The sequence below is a fragment of the Alligator mississippiensis genome, chromosome 13 (assembly GCF_030867095.1).
Source record: "Alligator mississippiensis isolate rAllMis1 chromosome 13, rAllMis1, whole genome shotgun sequence".
Classification (NCBI taxonomy): domain Eukaryota; kingdom Metazoa; phylum Chordata; order Crocodylia; family Alligatoridae; genus Alligator; species Alligator mississippiensis.
Window position 1 is genome coordinate 30,576,618 of NC_081836.1, and position 21,879 is coordinate 30,598,496.

The 21,879-nt window shown below is 46.8% G+C and overlaps 1 protein-coding gene across 4 annotated transcripts in view; it reads left to right on the forward strand.

Annotated features, from left to right (window-relative positions):
• LOC102560697 (syntaxin-binding protein 4) overlaps nucleotides 1-21,879 on the forward strand; it is a 132,675-nt gene that overhangs the window by 38,670 nt on the left and 72,126 nt on the right. For all 4 annotated transcript variants that reach the window (XM_059716273.1, XM_059716274.1, XM_059716272.1 and 1 more), the window contains exon 3: nucleotides 16,529-16,596. In XM_059716273.1, coding sequence (XP_059572256.1) covers nucleotides 16,538-16,596 — 59 coding nt within the window. In that variant the 5' untranslated portion in view covers nucleotides 16,529-16,537. The remainder of the gene's footprint in view (nucleotides 1-16,528; nucleotides 16,597-21,879) is intronic.

A 21,879-nucleotide genomic window follows, 5' to 3' on the forward strand; every position in this document is an offset into this window, starting at 1 on the left:
CTCAGCCCTCCTAAATAATTTTTTCTCCCTCTGCTTATGAGGAGGGGTGGCACGGGAGGAAGCTCAAAGGTGCTGTTTGTGTTTACCTCTCCTGCCTATTTTCTTTCATCAGCTAGGGCACAATACTTTTATGTACCCCTGCACCTACAGAAGTGAACAACATTTAATGGCAGTGGTTTTTCCACACAGAGCTCATTATAAGAGTCCTGGGTTCTAGGGCTGTGCAAAGCTTTGGATCATGATTTGGATTTGGAGATGATTCGGATGATTCAGAGGCCAAATCTATGAATTGGAATTGAACTGCAGGAAACTTTAGGCTTTCCAAATTGATTCGGAGCTTCCAAATCAATTTGGAAAAGATTTGGAGATTTGGCCATAGGGTATAATGGGGAATCAATGAAATATCTATAACATTGTTGTCTTTTGGCTGATTCAGATGAAATTTGTGGGAATGGTAGCCTCCACAAGGAGCATGATGCATGCCCAGTTTCAAGGTGATAGGAGTAGGGGTTTCTGAGAAACTGTACCCCAAAGTTCTGAAAGCAAAACTCATGTCACTTGTGTGTGCTAAGCCACAGTGGGGTGAAAACTGCAGGGATGGTAGCCCCTGGTGAGGCCACAAAGTATGCCATGTTTCAAGGAGATAGGTACAGGGGTTTGGGGGAAACTGCACCCCAAATTCTTGAAAGTAAAACTCATGTCACATATGTGTGTTAAACCACAGTGGGGTGAAAGCTCCAGGGATGGTAGCCCCTGGTGAGGCCACAAAGTCTGTCAAGTTTCAAGGAGATAGGAGCAGGGGTTTGGGGGAAACTATACCTCAAGCTGCGGACAAGCAAAACTCATGACATGGGTGACACTGTGTTAAGGTGCAGCAGGGTGAAAGCTGCAGACTTGCTAGCCCCTGCTGCGGCCATAAAGGCTACCAGCTGTCAAGGAGATAGGTGCAGGGGTTCTGGCTGCAAAGAAGGGAGAGTTTGATCCTCCAGTCATCAGTCAACAGTGATTCTTAGCATTAGAGAACTTGACCTTTAGATGAGTGTACTTTGCGGAGAGGGGTTAGTTCAGCCTTGGATGAAGACAGAACTTGCATTTTCCGGTAGTGACTCCCACAATGCAGAAAGCTCCCTAAGACAGTCCTGCTTGGCCTGTTTAGAAGTAGATGGCCTTGGTTAATGAGAGAGAAAACTCAGTAATACTCAGGGCTTAAGCAAAAGAGATGAGAGCTGCCCTCTTCCCACCCTTTCCCCACCCATCTCCTGCACCTGTTGGTATAAAGGAAAGGCATGGTGAGTCTCTTTAACACATAGGGCTGTGTGAATCCAATCCTGCAGAGAGCTTACCCCAGATTTGTAGCTAATTATGTCCTCCATATGGTTCACCCTGCCCAAGATGATACACCATCCATGCCCCTACACAGTCTGCCCAGTATTGAGCTGTTCTTAAATATGAGCAGTATCCTCCATGCAGCCCACTCTACATCCCATCAATATGTGATCCTCTAGGAAGCTCAAATCCTGTTTGTGTCACTATCTGCTAAACAGCAGACATGTGGGTAATTTGGGGTCTGATCCTACATCTACTGAAGTCAGCGTCTTAACAAAATGTTCATCAAATTTTTTAACCAGCTTTATACGTGGCAAGACTTCAGCTGAACCCTTACAAGATGTTGCCAGAGATGGGCATTGAATAAGGTCCTTTTAAGTCCTCCTTGGCCAGAATGGATTGAAGAGTTTCATGCTTATAATTAAGAGCTGGATTTGATCCAAAGTATAACCATTATGTATTCACTGATGTGTTTTCAAGGCAGCCTCCTGTAGGTGTATTAGCAGATCCTGTGACTGTGTCTGCACCTTTGGTTCAGTGAATTATGTGTGGGCTCTGTATGTGCTTTCTCACTGGCGAGGGGGTTGCCACAATGCTAGAAGGCTACATGGAGCTGAGGGTAAGGCTGGGCTCGATGGGATTCTAAGAATCTTGCAGAAACACTAATGGAGGACCAGGACCTCTGTGTAGGTGAGTAACAAGTAAAAAGAATAAAGAAATGAAAATAATGAGCTGGAATGCAACCACAACTTCAAAGAGCAATAAGAAACCCACTCAATGTGGGATTGATTTTGAGAGTTTTATCTTAACATTATTTTTTTCTCCTCTTAGAAAGCTGCTTCTCCTCCCCTCCATCTTTTCCTTATATGGTACACATTTTGCGCTTTGGATGTAGCTCCATTTAGTTTCCTTTTGTTGTTCTTCTATTTTCCCCAGTCAATTTACTACCCTCCAGGGTACATGGATAGCTTAACCCAGAGGGCAGACAGTATTTGTGGACTGGTGGAGTAGCACAGATCTTAGCTTTCAATTCTGTGGTCTGGTAGAAGCAACCTGCTTCTCTTAATAAGTTTATAACCAGTGAAATCTTAGGACTGAAGGGATTTAGGAACAGAGAGATTTATAATCCTGTTAACCTATGCTATGTCTGGTTCATTGGCTGAATGGGAGCTGAATGATTTAAACTTTTTTATTTTTCCTTTTCTTAATAATATTGAATTACACCTTGTTATAGGGTGCTCTGTCCCTTTAAGGAGGAACAGTTAGTCCTCTTAAGAAAGCCCAGCTGTGGGGCATTTGGGTAATGAAGGAGTGTCTCACTGGGGCCTTTAAAAGCTCCCAGGAGAAAAAGTGAGAGAAGGAAACAAATTGTAAGGGGAGCAGCTAGCAGGGGCCAGGCAGCTGGCTAGGGCTATAGCAGAAAGGAGCTCCCTTCCTGGTTTCCAGGAGAAGATGGAGGGTTTTTGTTTTGTTTCTTTGTTTATTTAAAAACTGAACTTTGCAGGCAGGGGCTGGGGCTGGGGATGCTGCCCAACAAGACTGGTGCCTAGTGGCTGGGGCCAGAACAGGAATGAGCAGCCCTAGGACTGGCCAAAGATAAGGATGGAGCCACGGGCAGCTCATTCAGGGGGCAGTGGGGGTGGCTGGCTCCCTGCTGATTCCCCACTCCTAGGGCAGGGAGAATGGGGGGCACATGCCCCCAGTTTTGTGCATGAGGTAGAGGCAGATGCAGGCTGCCCACTGTGGGCTCAGGTCTCCTCGCCCTGCTGCCTTCCCACAGGAGACCTGCACTGGTTGTGTCACCATGGCAATGCATCCCCTGCCTGCCCAGCAGCAGTGGTGGCAGCAATGCAAAGTTGTGCCTCCTACTGCTGCCAGGTGGGTAGGAGGCACCTTGTTATGATGGTGCATCCAGCATGAAGCTCCTGGAGGGAGAGCAGCAGGGCAGGAAACCCGAAGCCCTGCAGTGGGCAGCCCACATCCTCCCTTGCCCTCCATAGGCTTTGCTCAGTTCTGCTCCCGCTGTGCCACCAGAGGGGGGCAGGCAGGGGAGCATGTGGCCCACCTTTCCATTTTGAAAAATTGGTCACCCAAAATTCCAGGCTGATTGGGCAATTGAGATGTTTTAAGTGTGACAGTTCAGAAAGGTAGTATGACCAAAAGGTGACAATGAGAGGGCTTCTGCTTGAGTGTCTTGGCATCAGTGAAGTGTGGGAAACCCATGCTGAGGCCTTGGCACACTGAAAGCTGTGTAATGAATGGAAGAATCCTAACACCCACCCATTTGAGCAGCACTTTCCTCCACAGGAGGTCTCACTGGAGAGTGAGACCTGGAGGTCTCTTTTGCCATGAGTACCTGTCAGAATCATAGAAATCATAGAAAGTTAGGAGGTCATCTAGTCCAACCACCAATCCTGCTGAATGGCAGTAATTGGTATGAGAGGAGGATTAGAGGTTAACGGTTAGTTTTCTCAATGAAGTCTGGGGAAGCATTGATCATGACTAGACTGATGTTTGACCACAGATGGACTGTGACATGGCAAATCCTTTGAAAAGGGGATTTCAGAGTACCCTTTCCAAAGTACCCTTTTCCAAGGGTACTTTTCCTCCTTTGGAAAAAACAGGAGTTACACTGAAATTACTGTCCCCCAAACTTTAGCTGGCAGGAGGGTTGCTGGGCAAGAAAAAGCATAAGGTTTTCTACAGCACTGAGGAAATATGCAACATGCAACATGACAAAGCATGAACTTGACCTCAGGACTGGTTTTGGAAGGAGGCAGAGCCCTTTGTTTGTCCACAGTAGTCATTTATTTTGAACAGCTTGGCTCCTAGACTGATTATCTCAAGACACAGAGTCTCTGTCTCATACCCAAATTACAGTGAACTACAAAAGAAGAGATTAACCTCTTGTTTTTAGCAAGAAAGTTCTGAGCAGAAGAAGAAGCATTTCAAGGATGTGAGAAATCCCAGTCAAACTATGGATCTACTGACATCCTGCAATAGCTCAAGAGTGGCTTTGAAAGAGAACAGAGCTTGTTAGAACTTCCCACCAAGATATGATGAGATTGACTTGATTTGAGATGGAAATTAATAGTATGGCCAGTGATTTGAACTACATGTAACCCAGGCAGTACTCCAAGAGGTACCCCCTCTCCAATTGAAGGGATCAAAGCAGGTGCACAAGCGCTGTGGGAGGTGTAGGGACTCTCCTCCCCCTACAGAGCAGAGCCAGACCACCAATGGGGACTTAGCCATCTACCTTTTAATGAGAGAACAGTACTGGGAACATAACCAGTATAAACCAGGTGGTATCGGGGACACTACAATGCCCCGAGAGGGCAGGATTCAACAAAGGTTAGACACTTACACTCATAGACATATTCATCCAGTTGACAAAAGACAGGGTTAACCAAAATATAAAACACAAACAGCAGAACAAACAATACGGGTGGGTGAAATATAAAAGGCACAAAATACAAAATGTCAAGGAATATAGGGCCTAGGTACCTGGAGGGGGAGAAAGGAGGAAAACACAATGACCCCTTTCCACTGCAACAAGAATTTCTCTGTTACTTCACTCACTCCAAGTCACCCCCACTGGGATTTGAACTCAGATCTCTCACACAGTAAGCAGAAACTTTACCACACAGCTACCAGTGCTAGTACTGCTCCAAGTGCTGGGGGTCTTGACCTTCCCGGAGCCCCAGCCTCATGTCAAGCTGCCTGGCCTCTTGCTGGAAGAGCTGGAAGCAGAGCTGGGAATCTCTCAGGTCGCTGCTCAGATCCTTGCTGGAGCTGGGGAACTTCTCCTGCTGGCCACAGCTTCTCATAGGCGATCCTGGAGCCCAGCAGGAGTCTCTTCTGCCGGCTGCACGCTGTGCTGCTGAGGGTCCAACTGCTGCCTGCAGGTCCCACTCCTTCAGGCTCTTTTGGGGAAACTGCTCCCACCCTGCTGGCCTAGCTCTTGCCAGCTCTTTGAGACACCTTCCTTGTGGTCCCTCGCTGGTCTCCCTTGATTCAGCTGTGCTGCCCCTTTTATTCCCTTCCAGGTGACCCAGGGGCCAATCAGGGAACATGAAGGGTGAATCTCTGGGGCCTGATTGGTGAGGAAAGGGAATCCCAAGTCCTCCAATCATCTTTTAACCTTTCAAAACCTCTGGGCTAAGTCACTGCCAGCTAGCCCATCACATACATAAGTAACCTGAGCTGCTGGTAGCCAGAGTCTGATCTGTTTTCAAATGGTATAAGAGGAGAGAAGCTTTTCTTTTCCTGCCATCCAATTTTCCTTTCTGCTGAGGGTAAATATTTGGGGGGCAAGAAGAGGGATGAGGTTAATTGGAGAAGCCTTTTTCTCCTTGAGATATTCAATGTAGAAATTCACCAGGACGAAGTATATTTTTTCTTGGGGGGGAAAGTCTGCCTATTTTTCAACAGTCCCAACTGTTTACTCTCACTCATTGAGAGTGACATGGCACTACATGTCCAGGCAGAACTGTCTTCTCCTGGGCTTCATCTCTGTAATGGCTGTTGTACTGGCTGACACATCTATTACTGGAAATTCTCAGAGCGTGAGATGCCACAGCTTAGCTTATTGAGCCAAGACTTCTTAGATGGGCTACAATAGTAATATCCTCTACTGATCAGGCATAGGGAGACCTAGTTTTAAAAAGCGTTAGCATGCTAGGTGGGCAGCCTTATACACGTTATAACTATGATGTTTTGTCTTTACTGTGTTTTTAATGTGCTGAAGTACACCCTGAGAAAAGAGAGGAAATTGCTCTATGCATTTGAACTAAAAGGCCCAAGCTGTGATTCCAACCTGAATTCTTCTGTGGATTTTGGAGGCACTTGCATTTGAGGAGCTGGTTTAGATTCAGTACATCACTTGGGAGGTGTGTGTTGGAGAAAGATAAGAGGGGAAAAAGGAGAATCCAGCCAACGCAGAGGATAAAGTCAGAGACCCCATCGGAGAGGAAGTGGTGGTCCCTGCTTGGCAGAGGAAGGCTCTTTCTCCCTAATCCACCTCCAGCCTGGGTACACTTTGAGGTACTGTGTAGGTGCCCGTTTTCTGAGTGCTCACTCTGTTAAAATGAGACATGCTGACACAGAAGTTGTCAGCTCCTACACAGCAGAAATTGTCTTTTTCTAAGGGCTGGTTTGCCACATTCTTCTTTGTGCAGCTGAGCTATGTCATGGTGGGTTTGCTGCTCTTTGCATATTGCTGATGCTCTTTGCATCTTGCTGATTGCAGCTAATGAATTTTTGCAATGTATTTGATCAAGTCAAGGGGCTGGTTTACTGGCTGCTGCTGTACAGTCTGTTTTAAATGCTTTCTTCCCTCATAGTCCTAGCCAGGGCAAACATCACCAAAAGGGAGAAAGATGATCATTATTATTTTAGAGTGAATTGCTAGTGACCAGGAAAAGTATGGGAGAATATGACATACTCCATATTCCTGAAGGCTGTAAATCCAGGCTAAATACAGTTCTTGAATCTGCAACCTCTGATTTGCAATGCAGTGCTTGCCCTTGAATTCAGAACTGAAGATGTGAATCCAAAATCCAAATACTTTAGAACCCACAGGTGGAGGCATTTATCTGACTGTAATTCAAGGGGGCAAAGTTTTTGTTCTGCATACTCTTCCCAAAACTGGACGTTTGCCCAATAAGGCTTACTTGGAAGGCATGTAAGGTGCAGGGAGCCCTGCACATGTTAGGGACTGCAGAATAAGGCCTGGAGCCAGCCTTTTGTTGAAGCAAAAATTGGCAGTAGTTCCACCATATTATGATGGTGTTTCAGTGCTTTTCTTGTTGGCTGTGCTGCCATACTGCTGCTGGTCATGAGAAAGGGGGAAGGCAGGACTTACTGAGAGAGAGAAGAGGTGGTCACTCAAAGGCATGATTGCTGGTTTCTGTACAGAAAAGTGCCCTTGATGATCTTGCACATCTTTATCATTGAGTTGGGATCACCCATTCTTAATAATTTAAGTGGTTAAAAGCTCTTGAAGGTGCCACTCTTCCCAATTTAATGATGCTATTAAATTATCAGTGACACAAAACGTTAGACATGGTAATTCAACTTCCAGTACATGCAGACATGGCACCCATTCATTAATTTCTTTCATATACACTGTGACAGGCCCATGCCCATCATATGTGCCAATGGGTGTGCCCTGCCACCTAGGGCTGTGCTGCACTTGAATCTATATTCCTGCCATGACTTGTTGTTCCCCGGTATTCCTCTGGAGGTGTTGCTCAGTGGTTCCTTCAGGGGCGACTCCCTTGGCACATCTTCTGTGGAGCTCCTCATTCCCTACACCCCACCCCTTTCCACTCAGGTGTCATGATGGATCCAGATAGTGTTTTGGCATGATTGTAGATTTCTTTGCCCACATGGTGGCTCGGTGAGGAGGGACTTTGCAGGGTTTTGCCATGGTCCTGGTGCTCTCAGAAAATCACAACACAACAAAGGACTTAAATAGCTTGGCCTTATTTGTGGGCAGGGCAACATTGCCCCCACACTGAGCAGCTCAGACTTGAGCATGAGGGATTGAGTGCCCAATGTACCTTTCACTCCTCCTTGGGGCTCAGTTGCTTTCCTGGTGTGTTGGCTTCTTGCTGCAGGCTCTTCTGAGCCAGGTATGCCACAGTCCCAGGATGCCACAGTCCCAGGGTGCCACAGTACTAGGGTGCTCCACGCTGCAGCTGTTTGGTGCCTGTTGCTCAGCCATTCCTCTGTTGGTGTGCTCTGGGATCAAGGCCATACTGACGGGGTGGGTGGGGTCCATGGGCCTTTCCTCCAGGGTTTCCCCTTCCCCGGTGCCCACAGCCCCACTGGGCTGCTCTCTCCCAGCCCCACCTGACCTGCAGGTTCCCGGGTGGTCCTTGGTCTGCATCTGTAAGTGGGCTCACATCTATGTGGAGCTGCTTGTCAATTGTGTCAGACAGGCTGGCGTCACCCTGAGACTTCCCTGTTCCATGGGCAGGTGAGTTCTCCGGGCTTCATCTGGACTTTTTGGTCCCCAGCAGTGTAGCCAGCCTCCAGCCAGCAATTGGGAGTGTGGCCAAGTTTTCCCTGGTTTCCTCCATTGAAGGGCGTGTGTGTATTGCTTTCCCCGGCATACTGGCTGTCAGGGGGAGTGTGGGGCCTCTTCTGGCAGTGGGGAGAGCGTCTGGCTTTGTCTCCAGCATTTGGATGCATTTTGCCCCTGTCTTGGCTCCCAGGTCCATTTTAAGTACGTGGCATCTGGGCCCTGTGCCAACCTGGATCATTGCCTCTGGCCGCATGATGTCAGCCACTTCAAGTGTGGCCTAGCCATATGGGCTGTGGTGCCAGGGTAAGCTGGGCGGGGGTGTGTCACAACACAAATACACACATGTACATAAACATACACACACTTAGAGCTCAGTTCTCAGTTACGCTAAAGCCCTTTTACACCACTGAAATCAAAAGGGCTTAAAAAAGATTTTGTATACCTCAGCACAAATGAGATGAAAACACAGAGGGAACAGCTGTGTTCCTCACAGAAACTACTGCCATAGAACTGGCAGCGTCAGCAGAAAGTCCAAGGATGGACCAGAGTCAGAAATATTATTAGCCTCTCCATTGCTCCAGGTGACTGCTTGTGGGTAGGACTGAAGAAGACTGGTAAGCAGAATGAGTCAGGGGTTGGAGGAGGTTGGTATTGCCATGCTGTACTTATTTAATACATTAAACCCCAGCAGTATTGGTGCGCCCATGTGACCCTTCAATGAAAGCTGTCAAATTAATACCTTTCACTGTCAGGGCAGAAAAAGATGTCTGTCCTTCAGTAGAAGTGTCTTTTCAGATGAACCAAACATTGCCCAGTCCCAAGGCAACACAGAGTTTTTAAGATTCATCTGTTCTCTCCTTCAGCCCTGGAAGGGTTGGTGTGTAACCAATAATCAGCCTTTTGCACTGAAATACTGAAGCGGGGCTTCTGTCACCTGGCACCATCTCATGGCATCTGCAAGCCTGAATTTTTCTTGGCTGCAGACAGGAGCTTGGTCCTTTTCTCACACTGGTTTTGAGCCAACATCCTTGGATTGACTTCAGTAGAGTTACTCATTTACATGACTGGCATTTGAATCTGGCTCGTGAGCTCAGCAATGCATGAGATGCAAAAAAGAAAGAAATAATGATGGATGATTAAGACAACTGGAAATACAAAAAATGCAGCAAAGAGTCCCTTTCAGTTGCATTGGCTGAGATGAGCAAACTGCTTCCTTGGTAAAGGGCATGTTAGTTAACTTCATAGAGTTAAATACAGGAATCCTAGACCCACAAACGGTAGTGTTATCCCATGTCTGCCGACTGTGCCATCTAATCTGATAACACCCTCCATGTGAGGATTGGATGATTAGAGAGCTGGATAATGCAAATGGTTGTAGTATGGTAACCGGGAAAAAGGGCACAGCCTATATGCAAGGTGCTGTTATAGAAGCAGTAGTAGCAGCATTGCTGGAGCTTAATGTGTGATCTAGAGAGCAGGAGCACTTCACATGGAATTAATGATGTGTCATTAGCTTAATCCATCAGAAGGGTTGCTACCTTCCATCCTGCATCGCAGAAATACACCTAATGCAACAGTCTCCTGTTTGTGTCCAGTAGTTCTGATTAGCTATATGCTTTCAGCTGTTAACTGTTAATGAAACTCTGCAAGTTTAATAATTAAATCATCTCTCTGTCTAGTGCAATGATGCTCAGCCAGGGCGCTATTGTGCCTTGGGATGACTTGAGATCCTTTCAGGGGTGATGCAGGGTGTTGTACAATATTAGCATTGTTAGGTGCTCAAATGTGATTCACAAGATAAACCAAGACATTTCAAATAGGAACCCCTAGTGTTAAAACCATACTGATCTGCTGTGGGCTTTCTGAGTTCTTAGCAACAGAAGAATTGCTCTAGTATTTTTCGCTAGTCAGAAATGAGTATAAACTAAGAGCTGGTGCTTTCTGAGGAGGGCTCTTGAGCATCTATACACAAGCCATGAGGCTGCATTACAGCATGACAGAGCAGACTTTATTAACCAAGTCTGTTGGAGTATGGTAATTAGTGTGCTCCAGGAGACTCCAATGTCTTGTGTATCAGCATCCCCACATTTAAAAATGGCAGTGGGGGAGCTTTATCTAAAGCTTGTTCAACAAGCTTTAGATAAATTGCCCCCACTGCCATTTTTAAGTGAGGGGACACTGATACATGAGATGCTCTGGGCACTTTAAAGTGCTCCACCCCTCTCCTAGAGTATGTGTACAAATGCCCCTTGAATCTAAAACAGGAAAAACCCATGGTCTGGTACAGGGGTGGGCAAAATACGGCCCATGGGCTGCATCCGGCCTGCCAGGCCATTCTATCTGGCCCACGGGACCCCTAAAAATTTATGAAAATTAATTTTTACCTGCCCCTGGCTGTCTGTCAAGGTAACAGGCAGTCAGCAGCCAGCAGGACCCAGGAGGAGCCTGTGGAAGGATGCAGCGGCTGAGCAGCAAGGCCAGCCTGGTTCCACCCTGCCCCCAGTCCCCCACCCCTCTCCTACCCCCAGCCGGAAGCCTCTGCAGCTTCTGACCACGCAGCCCTGGAGCTGTTCCCTGCCTCCCTCCGTCTGAGTGGAAAGTAAGATAAGATTGGATGGAGGGACGTGGGGAAACCACTGTGAACAGCCCAGCACCTAGGTGCTTGCCATGAGCCCTGTGGTGCTTGCCAGGCTGGGCTGGAGCCAGAGCAGGAAGCAGTGGGCAGAGGGAAGTGGCAGTGGCAGGGAGGCCACAGGGAGTGATGGGGGTGCAGGAAGTGGTGCATGGAGTGGCAGGAGCTGCAGGGAGCAGTGGGGGATACGGACATGGCATAGGGAGCAGCAGGGGCAGCAGCCATGGGGAGCAGTAGGAGATGCAGCCGTGGGGAGTGGCAGGGGCCACAGCAGCATGGGGAGGGACAGAGGCCATGGATGCAGCAGCAGGGAACTGCGGGAGCTGTGGCGAGTGGTGGGGACCGAGGCCATGGCAGTGGGGAGCAGTGGGGGTTGTGGCGAGCAGCGAGAGATGATGCTGTGGCTATGGGGAGCAGGAGGGGCTGTGGCCGCAGCAGCAAGGAGCAGTGGGGGCCATGGGGAGCAGAGGGGGCTGTGGCCATGGCAGCCGTGACCACGGCAGTAGGGAGTGGCAGGGGTTGTGGTCACAGCGAACAGCAGGGGCTGTGGGGAGCAGTGCAGGGAGCAATGGTGGTGGGCAAGTGTGCAGGAGGGAAAGCAGGGAAACAGTGGTGGTGGGTGGGCATGGAGCCCATGCAGGTGGCCTGGGACTGGCAGGGACCCAGGGTATGGCGGCAGGAGTGCGGAGCCTGGGTGCAGGGTCTGCCGGGCTGCATCGCGTGAGGCTTTCATGCAGTCTGCAAGAGCCGCATTCAGTGGAGCCGGCAGCCTGGCCCCGTCTCTCCCTTTCTCTCCCGTCCCACCCGCACCATACCCACACCCCACCCCACCACACACACACTCCCCAGCTACATCCTGCCACATACACCCCCTTACTTCCCATGCACAACGTACATTAGGACTGTATTTTGAGCTATTATGCAGTCATCTGTAGATATACTTCATAAACACATCAATCAGTACAAGAATATTTTTGAATAAAATTAAAATAAGTTAAAGTAGATGTTTTATTTTTTTGTATATGATTTGGGGTTTTTTTCCAGTTTCAAGATTGCAGCACCCTTCCTCCCAAAAGGAGTATTTCCAGGGCAAGGGGAGGACTTCTGGTGGCAAAGGTCAAGGGTTGGAGGCAGGACTTCTGGTCCCAATATGGTGACTGAGGGGCGGGGTAACTGGCAAGGGCCGGGCTACCCATGCAGCCCTTGACAGCTCCCTAAAGCTTGGTAAGCGGCTCTCTGTCTGAAATAATTGCCCGCCCCTAGTCTAGTATATGTTACAAGCCCTGTAGACCTACCAATGACAAGGAATATCCCATTGGTCAGGGAGGTACAGACCCGTGCATTTGTCACGCTCACTCTACTCCATTGTTAGAAGTTTCTAACAACCCATAGTGACAGCTGTGAATTTGCTTGTAGCCAAAGGTTTCTTATATTTTGAACAGATTAAATGTTATATTGTGAAAATTTTAGGGGATGATGTTCATCCATTTTTCTGTCCAAGAGTTGCCTTTGAACAGGTTCCTGTTTTTATTAACTTGCTTATTTGAAATCATTCAGTGACTAATATTTATTAAAATATTTGCACCTGTAGATACCTAGCAGTCTGTTTTTAGCTGCTCAGTAGATAGTCTTTTTTGGAACTGATTACCTAGTCTTTGTTGAATCTTACTGAATCTTCTGAGACATAGATTTCTCTTTTTGCTTCTTTTCAGAGTATCTGAACCCTATACAAGTTACTTTGTGTATTCAGGCCTAAAGGCACTTTGTTTTGTCATGAAACAGTGATTGCTCTGCGCTGGTTTGATTTGTTTTTGCAGACCTTTGTGTAAACGAAAATGGGCATGCCATTGCTTGCAAACTGGATGTAATAAAGGTGCAGACCAGCAACATAGTTTCTAATTTGATAGTCTCTTTATAACCACTGTTCTGTACTGTAAGTTTGCTTTGGTTTTAGCATTTTGGTGGTAAAACTGGCCATTAAAATTGCTTTGTTTTATGGACAACCAACAGGCATTCTGGATACATCAAAAAGGCATCATTACTGCTCAAGACCATCCTTAGTTTCAGACCTAACTTACTTCTGTCCCACACAAAATTATTCTGATTCTACTTACATTATTGTTTCCTGCTGACACAAAAGCCCAAAGGGAGCTGTGCTACTGAGTTTTAAGGGAAGCAGGTTCCAGATGGTGATAATGGTCTATTGGTCTGTTCCATGTCCACTTTGTCACCCTACTGCTACCAGACTTGTTCACCCAGTCCTTCCTGAGAGCTCACACACTCGCTGCCAAAGCTTGTGCAGCTCTATAAGGTTAAGGACAATGGGGAAAACTGTGTTAGTGGAAATGATTCCCTACAAATATTGTTGAAATGGAGAGAGGATGATTCCAGTTACCGGCCTGTGGGGTAATGAACTGCTCAGGTTTGGGGTAAACCCATGCTAGCAGGTGGACCAAAACCACCTTTTTCTATACTGGGAAAAGAGTCTACATGCTTTGATAAAATGGGGCAAAGCTTTGGTCCTCTGGGGTGTGAAATGCCACAGCACATATTGCTAAAGTATTTTTCAGAGTAACGTTAGAACAGTGGAAGACATGAAAGATGAGAGGAGGGATGTGGCAGGGCTGGCAGTGAACTGGGCACGTACCACAGAGCTAGCGGGGTCCTCCAGTGAGTGAGGAAGCAAGACGGCTTGTTCTAAATCACCTCCTTAGAATCACAGAAAATTAGGGTTTGAAGGGACCTCAGGAGGTCATCTAGTCCAAACCCTTGCTTAAAGCAAGACCTCCTTGATGGAAGGCAGTCAGCCCTGAGTCGTCAGCCAAAATGACTGCTTTTGAGAGTGATTCATGTCTTACCACTGATCAGCGGAGGCCTTCTGAAGGTTACTGACAAGGTTTCTTCCTTGTTTATTTCTCTGTATCGCTACTTTTTTTCACCTATGTCTGTCATCACTATCCTGCCATTGCCAGGGGTACATCTGTCTCCCTAGCTTCTTTTGTTTCTTTCCTGTATCTATGTCCACCTCCTGCCTTTTGTGCATTGGGGTTTCCATTCTTTTTGTTTCTGTATCTCTTTGTCATATGTCTTGGGCTCCCCATCTTACAAGTAGTCAGCACTGAGAGCTGTATGTGTCCACCTGAAGGATGTAAGGAGGCAAACTCATTCCCACCCAAGGTATGTAGGCACAACCAAGCACTTCCTCCTTTCTAACAGCCTTGTTTGCTTTCTTGAGCTGCAGGAACTAGGCCAAAGACAACACTCCCTTCTGTGGCTCATTCTTGAGAATAGAAAAGGAAAGAAGAGGGAAGATGAATAGTAATGATGGAAGAAATTTAGAAGAGTCTTATCTACCACAACCTAAGGAACATGATGCGTACAGAAGTTTCCTTTAGGGACATGACAGCTTTCCTCCAACCTCCTTTCTTTGGCACTCTATCTACTCTGGTACAGATCCAAAGAGGGGTCGCTGAGTCAACCCCCTGTTCCTGGAAGCGGCCAAGAATCTCATGGAGGAGGCAGGAGTAGAAGATGCAGGTTCCAATTAAAAATATCATTCTTGTCTCTTATGTAAAAGCAGAGGGGGAGGGCACTTTTAGTCTTCTGTGGACATGTCTACACATGCATTAAAGTGCAGTGGTTACTATGCATTTAGTTTAGTACCTGTACTAAGAGGTACTAACTAAATGCACAGTAACCAGCACTACTACGCAGTAACACCAGCACACGCGTCTTAGATGATACTGCTGTGCAGTAGACTAATTCTCCTGCACATTAATCACAGGTTTTTCCCACTAGAATTAGTCTACTGCTCTTGTGTTGTCTCATGTAGATGCTCCCTGTGTACCTTAGAGTAAGTCACTTCACTTATGTGGGTCTCAGTGACTGTCTGTGGTAATAAAAAGGGATAATGATGGCTGCCTCCTTCACAAAATGCATTGAGATCTGCAGATGAACAAAGCATCCCTCTCCAGGCTGGAGATGCTACAGACCTCTTTCATTATTGCCTCCTTTGTCATAAGGACTTGACATTAGTTCCTGTGCATTTTCCTTTGGGGAAAGATTTCCAACTCTGGGTTCTGAACACTAGGAACTAGCATCATTAGAGATGACAGCCTATGCTGAGTGCCTCTTTGTCCTGAGTTGGACAGTTTAGCAGCAGCTCTTTGACCCTCTTGTAAGAGAATGGGAATAGTACTCCATTAAACAGAATGCTAGAACATTTGATTCTTCAGATATGCAGAACAAATTTTTATCTGTTCTGTTTCATGCTTGCTCAGTTTTGGGCCTGGGAAGTCAGGCTGCGCATGCTAAATCAAGAAGGCTAAATCTCTTATTCTGTAGCAGAAAGTCAGTTTAAGGCAGGATTTCCCATGGGAATAGTATGTTGCAAGAAGCAAGAAGTGTCTAGAAGCAAGAAGTATTCGGTGCCTGGTACTAAGAAGAGAGCCCTTGAGGATTTTTTTTAAAGTCTAAATGTGCTGTCAAACTTCTTGAGACAGAGATGAGATCTAAGCTAGATGTCTCTACCACTTGACTTTGGTTCAGAAAGGATTCTGAATTAAAACTGTAAAAGTTCAAGTTTTGGCATTCTCAGCCAGCAACAGTGCAGAGCACTGGGTGTTTTGGAGCACACAGCAATGCTCAGATGATGCGGATAGCATAAAAGGATCTGAGCCTTCAGTGAAACCTATACTTGGTTATTCTATTGTTGATGGAACAACCGTTTTGAAACATTAGGAGATTTTTCTTTACCACTCATTTCTGACTTGATGGTCTTTTCAGTTGCCATAGCCTCTGCAAGTGGTAGTGAGAGGGTGGGTAGGGAGTGACAAACACAGAAGACTTAAAGCATTTTCTCTGAGTGTCTTACAGGAGTTTTCATGACCTCTCTCTTCAAAATACCAGATCAGTTTTATGTGGAAAGAGTCTGTCCCATGAGTTTTATCTTGACTCTAAGTTATTTTTGAGGAAAAGGCCTTGGATACCTTGGATATCCACAGAGCATAGATGTTGCACTGAGGTTGGTATGGAAAAGTCTAGTAGGCTAGATGGCTTTAGCTGCATATAGATAATGCAGAGTTCTTCAGGCTGGCACTGAAAGCAGACCTCATCTTGTTCCTGTCCCACTGGCCAATGCTGCTCTCAGTGCTGCTTGGTTGTAGGATGGGGAGGAAGGGTAAGTGTAAAGATGTATGACAAAGAAAGAATAATTTACTGTGCATTGGGCTTGTCGTAGACATCCTCTTCCCCCTTTTCCAATTTAACCTTCCGTTGTATCTCTGGAGCCTAGGATCATAACATTTGCTGCATTTGAGCTGACCAAACTCTGCCTTTGGCAATGATCGGTATTTGAATCTTTAGGGAAAGTGCAAGATCTTCCACCACTTAGCCCACCTGAGTAGTGTGGACTGTGGAGAACAAGTTTCTTCCCTGAATTTTTGGGTAGTTCTCATGGAAGAGGCAGGTAAAGTAAATGGCTGGATACTATATTTTCGTTAAATGACAGCCTTTTTTGCCTCCTTGCTTCCTGGCAGGAAGAGACAATGCTGGTGATTGGCTGTAGGATGGGGGAAGAATACAACTATCACCGACACAATCACCGGTAGGTAACTCATTATCCATTTTTTTTTGGCATTTCCTCCTTATGTTTCTCTTTCCCACATAAGCCCGTCTGCTTTTATTCTACTCTGTTTCTTTGAAAATTTTGTTGGGGACTCATGTTACATTTTGTTTTCAGCATTTTTCTCTTATTTTGCTCTTGTTTGTAGCTCTAGAGGGAAGGAAAGTGCTTCTTTCTCTGTTCATACATGTTTGGAATTAAGTGGAGCTGGTTGATATTTTGTCTCACTATTATTTTTTGATGAAAAAGGGCCTTTCACAGAAAAGTATAGTTAGGGTGAAATGCATAGGCAGAGGGAGAAAAAAAAATTGGGGCGGGGGGGTGAGGGAAAGTCATGCTGGGCTGGGCTGTGAGGGACATGGCATGGTGCCACGCCATGCCGTTTTCAAAGCAGCGGTGGCAGAGAGATGCACAGGCAGGGAGCAGAGGCTGAGCCCACCTTGCAGCTGTGGCCTGCCCTTGCCCCATGCCAAGATTGGGGGGGCCATGTGCCCCCTCCCCTTTGGCTCTACAGCACCACACTGGCTCTGGATGAGTCATTGGGCTCCAATTGTCCCATGACCCAGCTCAACCAGGGCCCCGTTCACCATGAATGGGCCCCAGCCAGGCTGGATCATGGGACAATCTCCACAGTGCAAGAGGGAGTGGGGCAGGGGCAAATAATTTGTCCTATCCCTACCCCACTCTCTCCTGCACTGTGGGGGTCTCAATCTGTCCCCCTCCGCCCCAAGCCCAGGCAGTCACAAAGATTGAAAAAAACTTACCTGCCTGCAGCTGGGCCAGCTGCGATCCTGGCTGCAAGTGCGTAGGGTATCTCAGTGTGCCCATCCCTCCCCACCCTGCTGCAGTAGCCTGTGGCTGGGCTGCCCTACAGCCCTACCTGCTACCCTGCCTTTGTGGGGGCTGAGCCCAGTTAGCACACACCCCTTCCACCACCTATGGTAAAACATTCTCTTTTGTGTTGCAAAACCAAAATATGTGCATTTAAAAGCTAAATGTGTGTTTATGTGCTTTCCCAAATCAAGGTCTTAATAGCAAACTTGTTCATTCTATTTATTTAAAATATTTTAAATTCTGCCTTCATTTACTTGCATAAAAGAGGTACCCCCCACTCCCCAAGTGCCATACCCAGGTGTATACTTAAGAAGAAACCAAACCCCTTCATGTAAAAAAGAGTTAAGGTTGCAAAATGATGACTGACTATTTATCTATCACATGGCCTACAAAACTCAAGCACTTAGAATCCAAGAAATGACTGTCTTTCCAATTAAAACCACATTATTGGGGTATGTAAAAGTATGTATTTCATCAGAACACAAGAAGTTTAACAGTGATGCCAAATACATTTTTAAAGTGCCATCTAAAAACTGGAAAAAGTTATATATGTGTGCATTAATAACACACACACAGTGGTCAACTCAAATAGCAGTATGTTCATATAAATTCATCATGAATTGATGCTTATAGGGGTGATGTGTGGAATAGTGGATACAGTACTGGACTGGGGCTTAGGAAACCTGGGATCTGTTTTCACTGCCATATTGGTAGATCTTTGACAAAACATATCACCTCTTTGTGCTTCACTTTTCCCTTTTGGCAAAGGGGACTGACAATATTGACCTCCTTTATTAAGAGGGGGGGAGCAATGATTTTTTTAGGCTGATACATTTTTATCGGACCAACTGGATGGTTGAAATAAAGTTAGATAAGCTTTCAATTGCAATGCATTCTGCATCAAGTATGTTTTCATCATTGTTTTGAGATCTACTGAAGAAAAGTGGTATATTAAAGCTGTGCTTTTTAATAGTAATTATTATTACACCTTTTCTATTTAAAATATATTTGTAATATTCCTAAGGAGTAGCAGTTAATTTATCAATAATCATGATGGATTGATAGGAAATATCCTTATGGTATATAGCACCCATCATCCATTGATCTCAAAGTGCTTTATAAGTATAGGTAAGCCTCATCATTCCTCTTTCCCAGATGGGGAAATTGAGACATAGTGGAATCAAGTGACCTACTCAATATCTCCCACACTTCAGTCAGTGCACAACTGAATAAAAAATCCAAGAGTTCTAATTCCTAGACTGCTCAATGGATCATGATGCTTATTTGATTGTGTCCACAATAAAATATAAGAGACTGAAATGAAAATAAGAGAATTAATATAAAAACAATTTTAGAGATCCATTAGTTAGATATAAGCTTGTTGGTTTGCAATGACATCTATGATTTTTAATATTGTGCTGACTTACTAAGTAGATAGTGTAAGGATGTTGTTTCATTTTCATTTTATTTGTTTAATTGTTTGGGCTGCCCCCAGCAGCTACTGAGAGATCCACTCTCAGGATGGGGTGCAGTAAATGAATGCCATGAGAAATGCATTTCTCGTTTTTGGTTCTGGGCATGGCTTTTTGGGCTGCTCCTTCCCTGAAAACCTATTTTGATGAGACGTGAACACCAAACCCAGGTTCTCAAGACCCCTGGACTTTCTGGACTTTTGTCACCTGGATCAGGGTAGGAATTTGGGGGTGGTGACCCATGTTTTTAAAATAACAAACCAAAACAACCTCTCCACCAAAAAAAGACATATGACAAATGGCAAGCTGTTTGGTTTCAGTGGAAGCTGAATGCATTGTCTGTCTCTGCCACCCTGAGGCCTGTTAACCATTCAGGTATTGTGGTATGGTTTTAACTATATTTATTTTCACTCCTTCTCCTTGGGTCCAATTCAAGAAAATGCTTTGGCCAGATTCTTTTCCACTTAAGCACCTCAGTGGACCTGGTTGCCTAAATGCCATCCTATTTCACCCTACACAAGTCCCTGAAAACCTGTTTATGGAAAAGATGGGTAGGTTCTTCTCCTCCTCCTCAGTGTCTTTTTGTTACTTGATGTTAAGGCCTAATGACTGCATGTTACATGGGTAGAATTTTTCAAGGTCAGGGGAAGGGTGGAACTGAATTGCATTTGGACTGTAATAGGATCTGACCCTTATGGCTTATCTTAACTGCATCCATGCAGAGCCTGGGAACCCCACAAAGCACATCCTGCCTGCTAATTTCCATGTTGTGTGCGCCAAACCTTGGAGACTAGTCAGTGTGGCAGTTTTGCGGCAGCCCCAAGAACATACCAATCAGCATGCTGGGGAACGAAAGCCTATCACTCAGTGCCACTATAGAAAAGCTGTGATGCTTGTCTTCCTGGATTTGGCATGCAGGCAGCAGGAATGAGTGGGCAGGGCTTATTTCTTAAGGCATTCCTAGGCTTGGCACAGAGGTGGTGAAGATAAGCCCTTAAACACATACTTAAGCTTCCTTCTTCAGCACGGACGCTTGCCCTGGGCCCTGACTCTTATAGAAGAGTACCAGTGGTGGTGCAAGTGCTGGTGCAAGTTCTACAGTAGCCAACTAGGGGCCAGGCTCTTCCTGACCTGCTGCTCACAAACAGGGAAGAATTGGTGGGGAATGTATTATTAAACAGTAGATGGCAACTTGGGCAGTAGCGACCACAAGATGATTGAGTTTAGGATCCTAAGGAAAGGAAGGATGGAGAGCAGCAGAGTAAGGAACCTGGACTTCAGAAAAGAAGACTTGGATTTGGTCAGGGAACTCATGGGCAGGATCCCCTGGGAAGTCAGTCTGAGGAGGAGAGGAGTCTAGGAGAGCTGGCTGTACCTTTAAAGAAGTCTCACTGAGAGTGCAGGAACAAACCATCCTGATGAGCAGGAAGACTAGCAAGCATGACAGAAGAGTAGCTTGGTTTAGCGGGGAACTCTTCAGTAAACTACATCACAAAAAGGAAACTTATAAGAAGTGGAAACTTGGACAAACAACTAAGGAGGAATATAGGAGTATTGTTTGGGCATGCAGGGAGGTAGTCAGGAAGGCCAAATCACAATTGGAGTTGCAGCTAGCAGGGGACGTGAAGGGAAATCAGAACGGTTTCTACGAGTATGTAAGGAAGAAAAGGAAGATCAGGGAAAGTGTGGGTCCCTTACTGAACAGGGGAGGCAACCTAGTGACAGGATACAGAAAAGGCCGAAGTACTCAATGCCTTTTTCACTTAAGTCTTCACAGGCAAAGTTAGCTCCCAGATTATTGCATCTGGCAGTAGGGCTGTGCAAAATTGCACCGGGTGTTTCGTTTTGAAGCTGTTTTGATGCATTTTGAGCTTGAAACAGCGAAATTGAAATGAAACAAAAGCTTTCGTAATAGCTTCGAAATGAAACAAGGTCACTTGAAACGTTTTGAAGCCGGGCTTACTTGGTTTCAGCACTGGTCTCAGCCGGCAGCAGCAGCCTCTTGTCATCCAGCGCAGATCCGGATGCTGCACCCCCCGAGAGGATTTTGGCGCATCCCCCAGCCCTCCCGGGCATGCGGGTCCTCAGATCTGTGTGCCGGATGACAGCATGCTGTTGCTGCCGGCTGGGGCCAGCAGCAGCACCAATCTTCCTGGTGCTGGGTGCAGGCAGTGCCCAGTGCCAGTCCCAGGCAGCAGGAGCAGCCTCTTGTGATCTGGCAGGCAGATCGGGGTTCCACCCGCACCCCTGGGAGGAGTCCAGCAGACCCCCACAGCCCTCCCAGGGGTGTGGGCGGGCCCCCGATCAGCCTGCCGGATGACAGGAGGCTGCTCCTGCTGCCTGGGGCCAGCGGCAGCACCAATCTTCCTGGTGCTGGGTGCAGACTGCACCCAGTGCTGGTCCCAGGTGTCAGCAGCACATCAGGGGCCCACTTGCAACTCTGGAAGGGCTGTGGGGGCTCTGCCAGACTCCTCCCAGGGGTGCGGGTCCCCGATTTGCCTGCCGGATCACAGGAGGCTGCTCCTGCTGGCTGGGGACAGTGGCAGCACCAATCTTCCAGGCTCTGGGTGTGGGCTGTGCCCAACACCGGTCCCACGTGGCAGGAGCTGCCTCCTGTCATCTGTCAGGCAGACTGGGGGCCTGCACCCCTGGGAGGAGTCCAGCGCAGCCCCGCAGCCCTCCCAGGGGTGCGTGCCCCCAGATCTGGCTGCCGGATGACAGGAGGCTGCTGGCAAGTCATAGTTTTGCTTGTCAACACCTTGAGGTGCAGTTTCCCAGAAACCTCTGCACCTATCTCCTTGGAACTTGGTAGGCTTCATGCCCTCAGAAGGGGGCTACCATCCCTGCAAGTTTCATCAGGCAAGAATCAGGCAAGAAATGACAAAGTTATAGGCAGTTTCATGCTTCCCCATTGTAGCCTATGGGCGAAACATCGTAACAGTGTTGAAACAGTGGAACA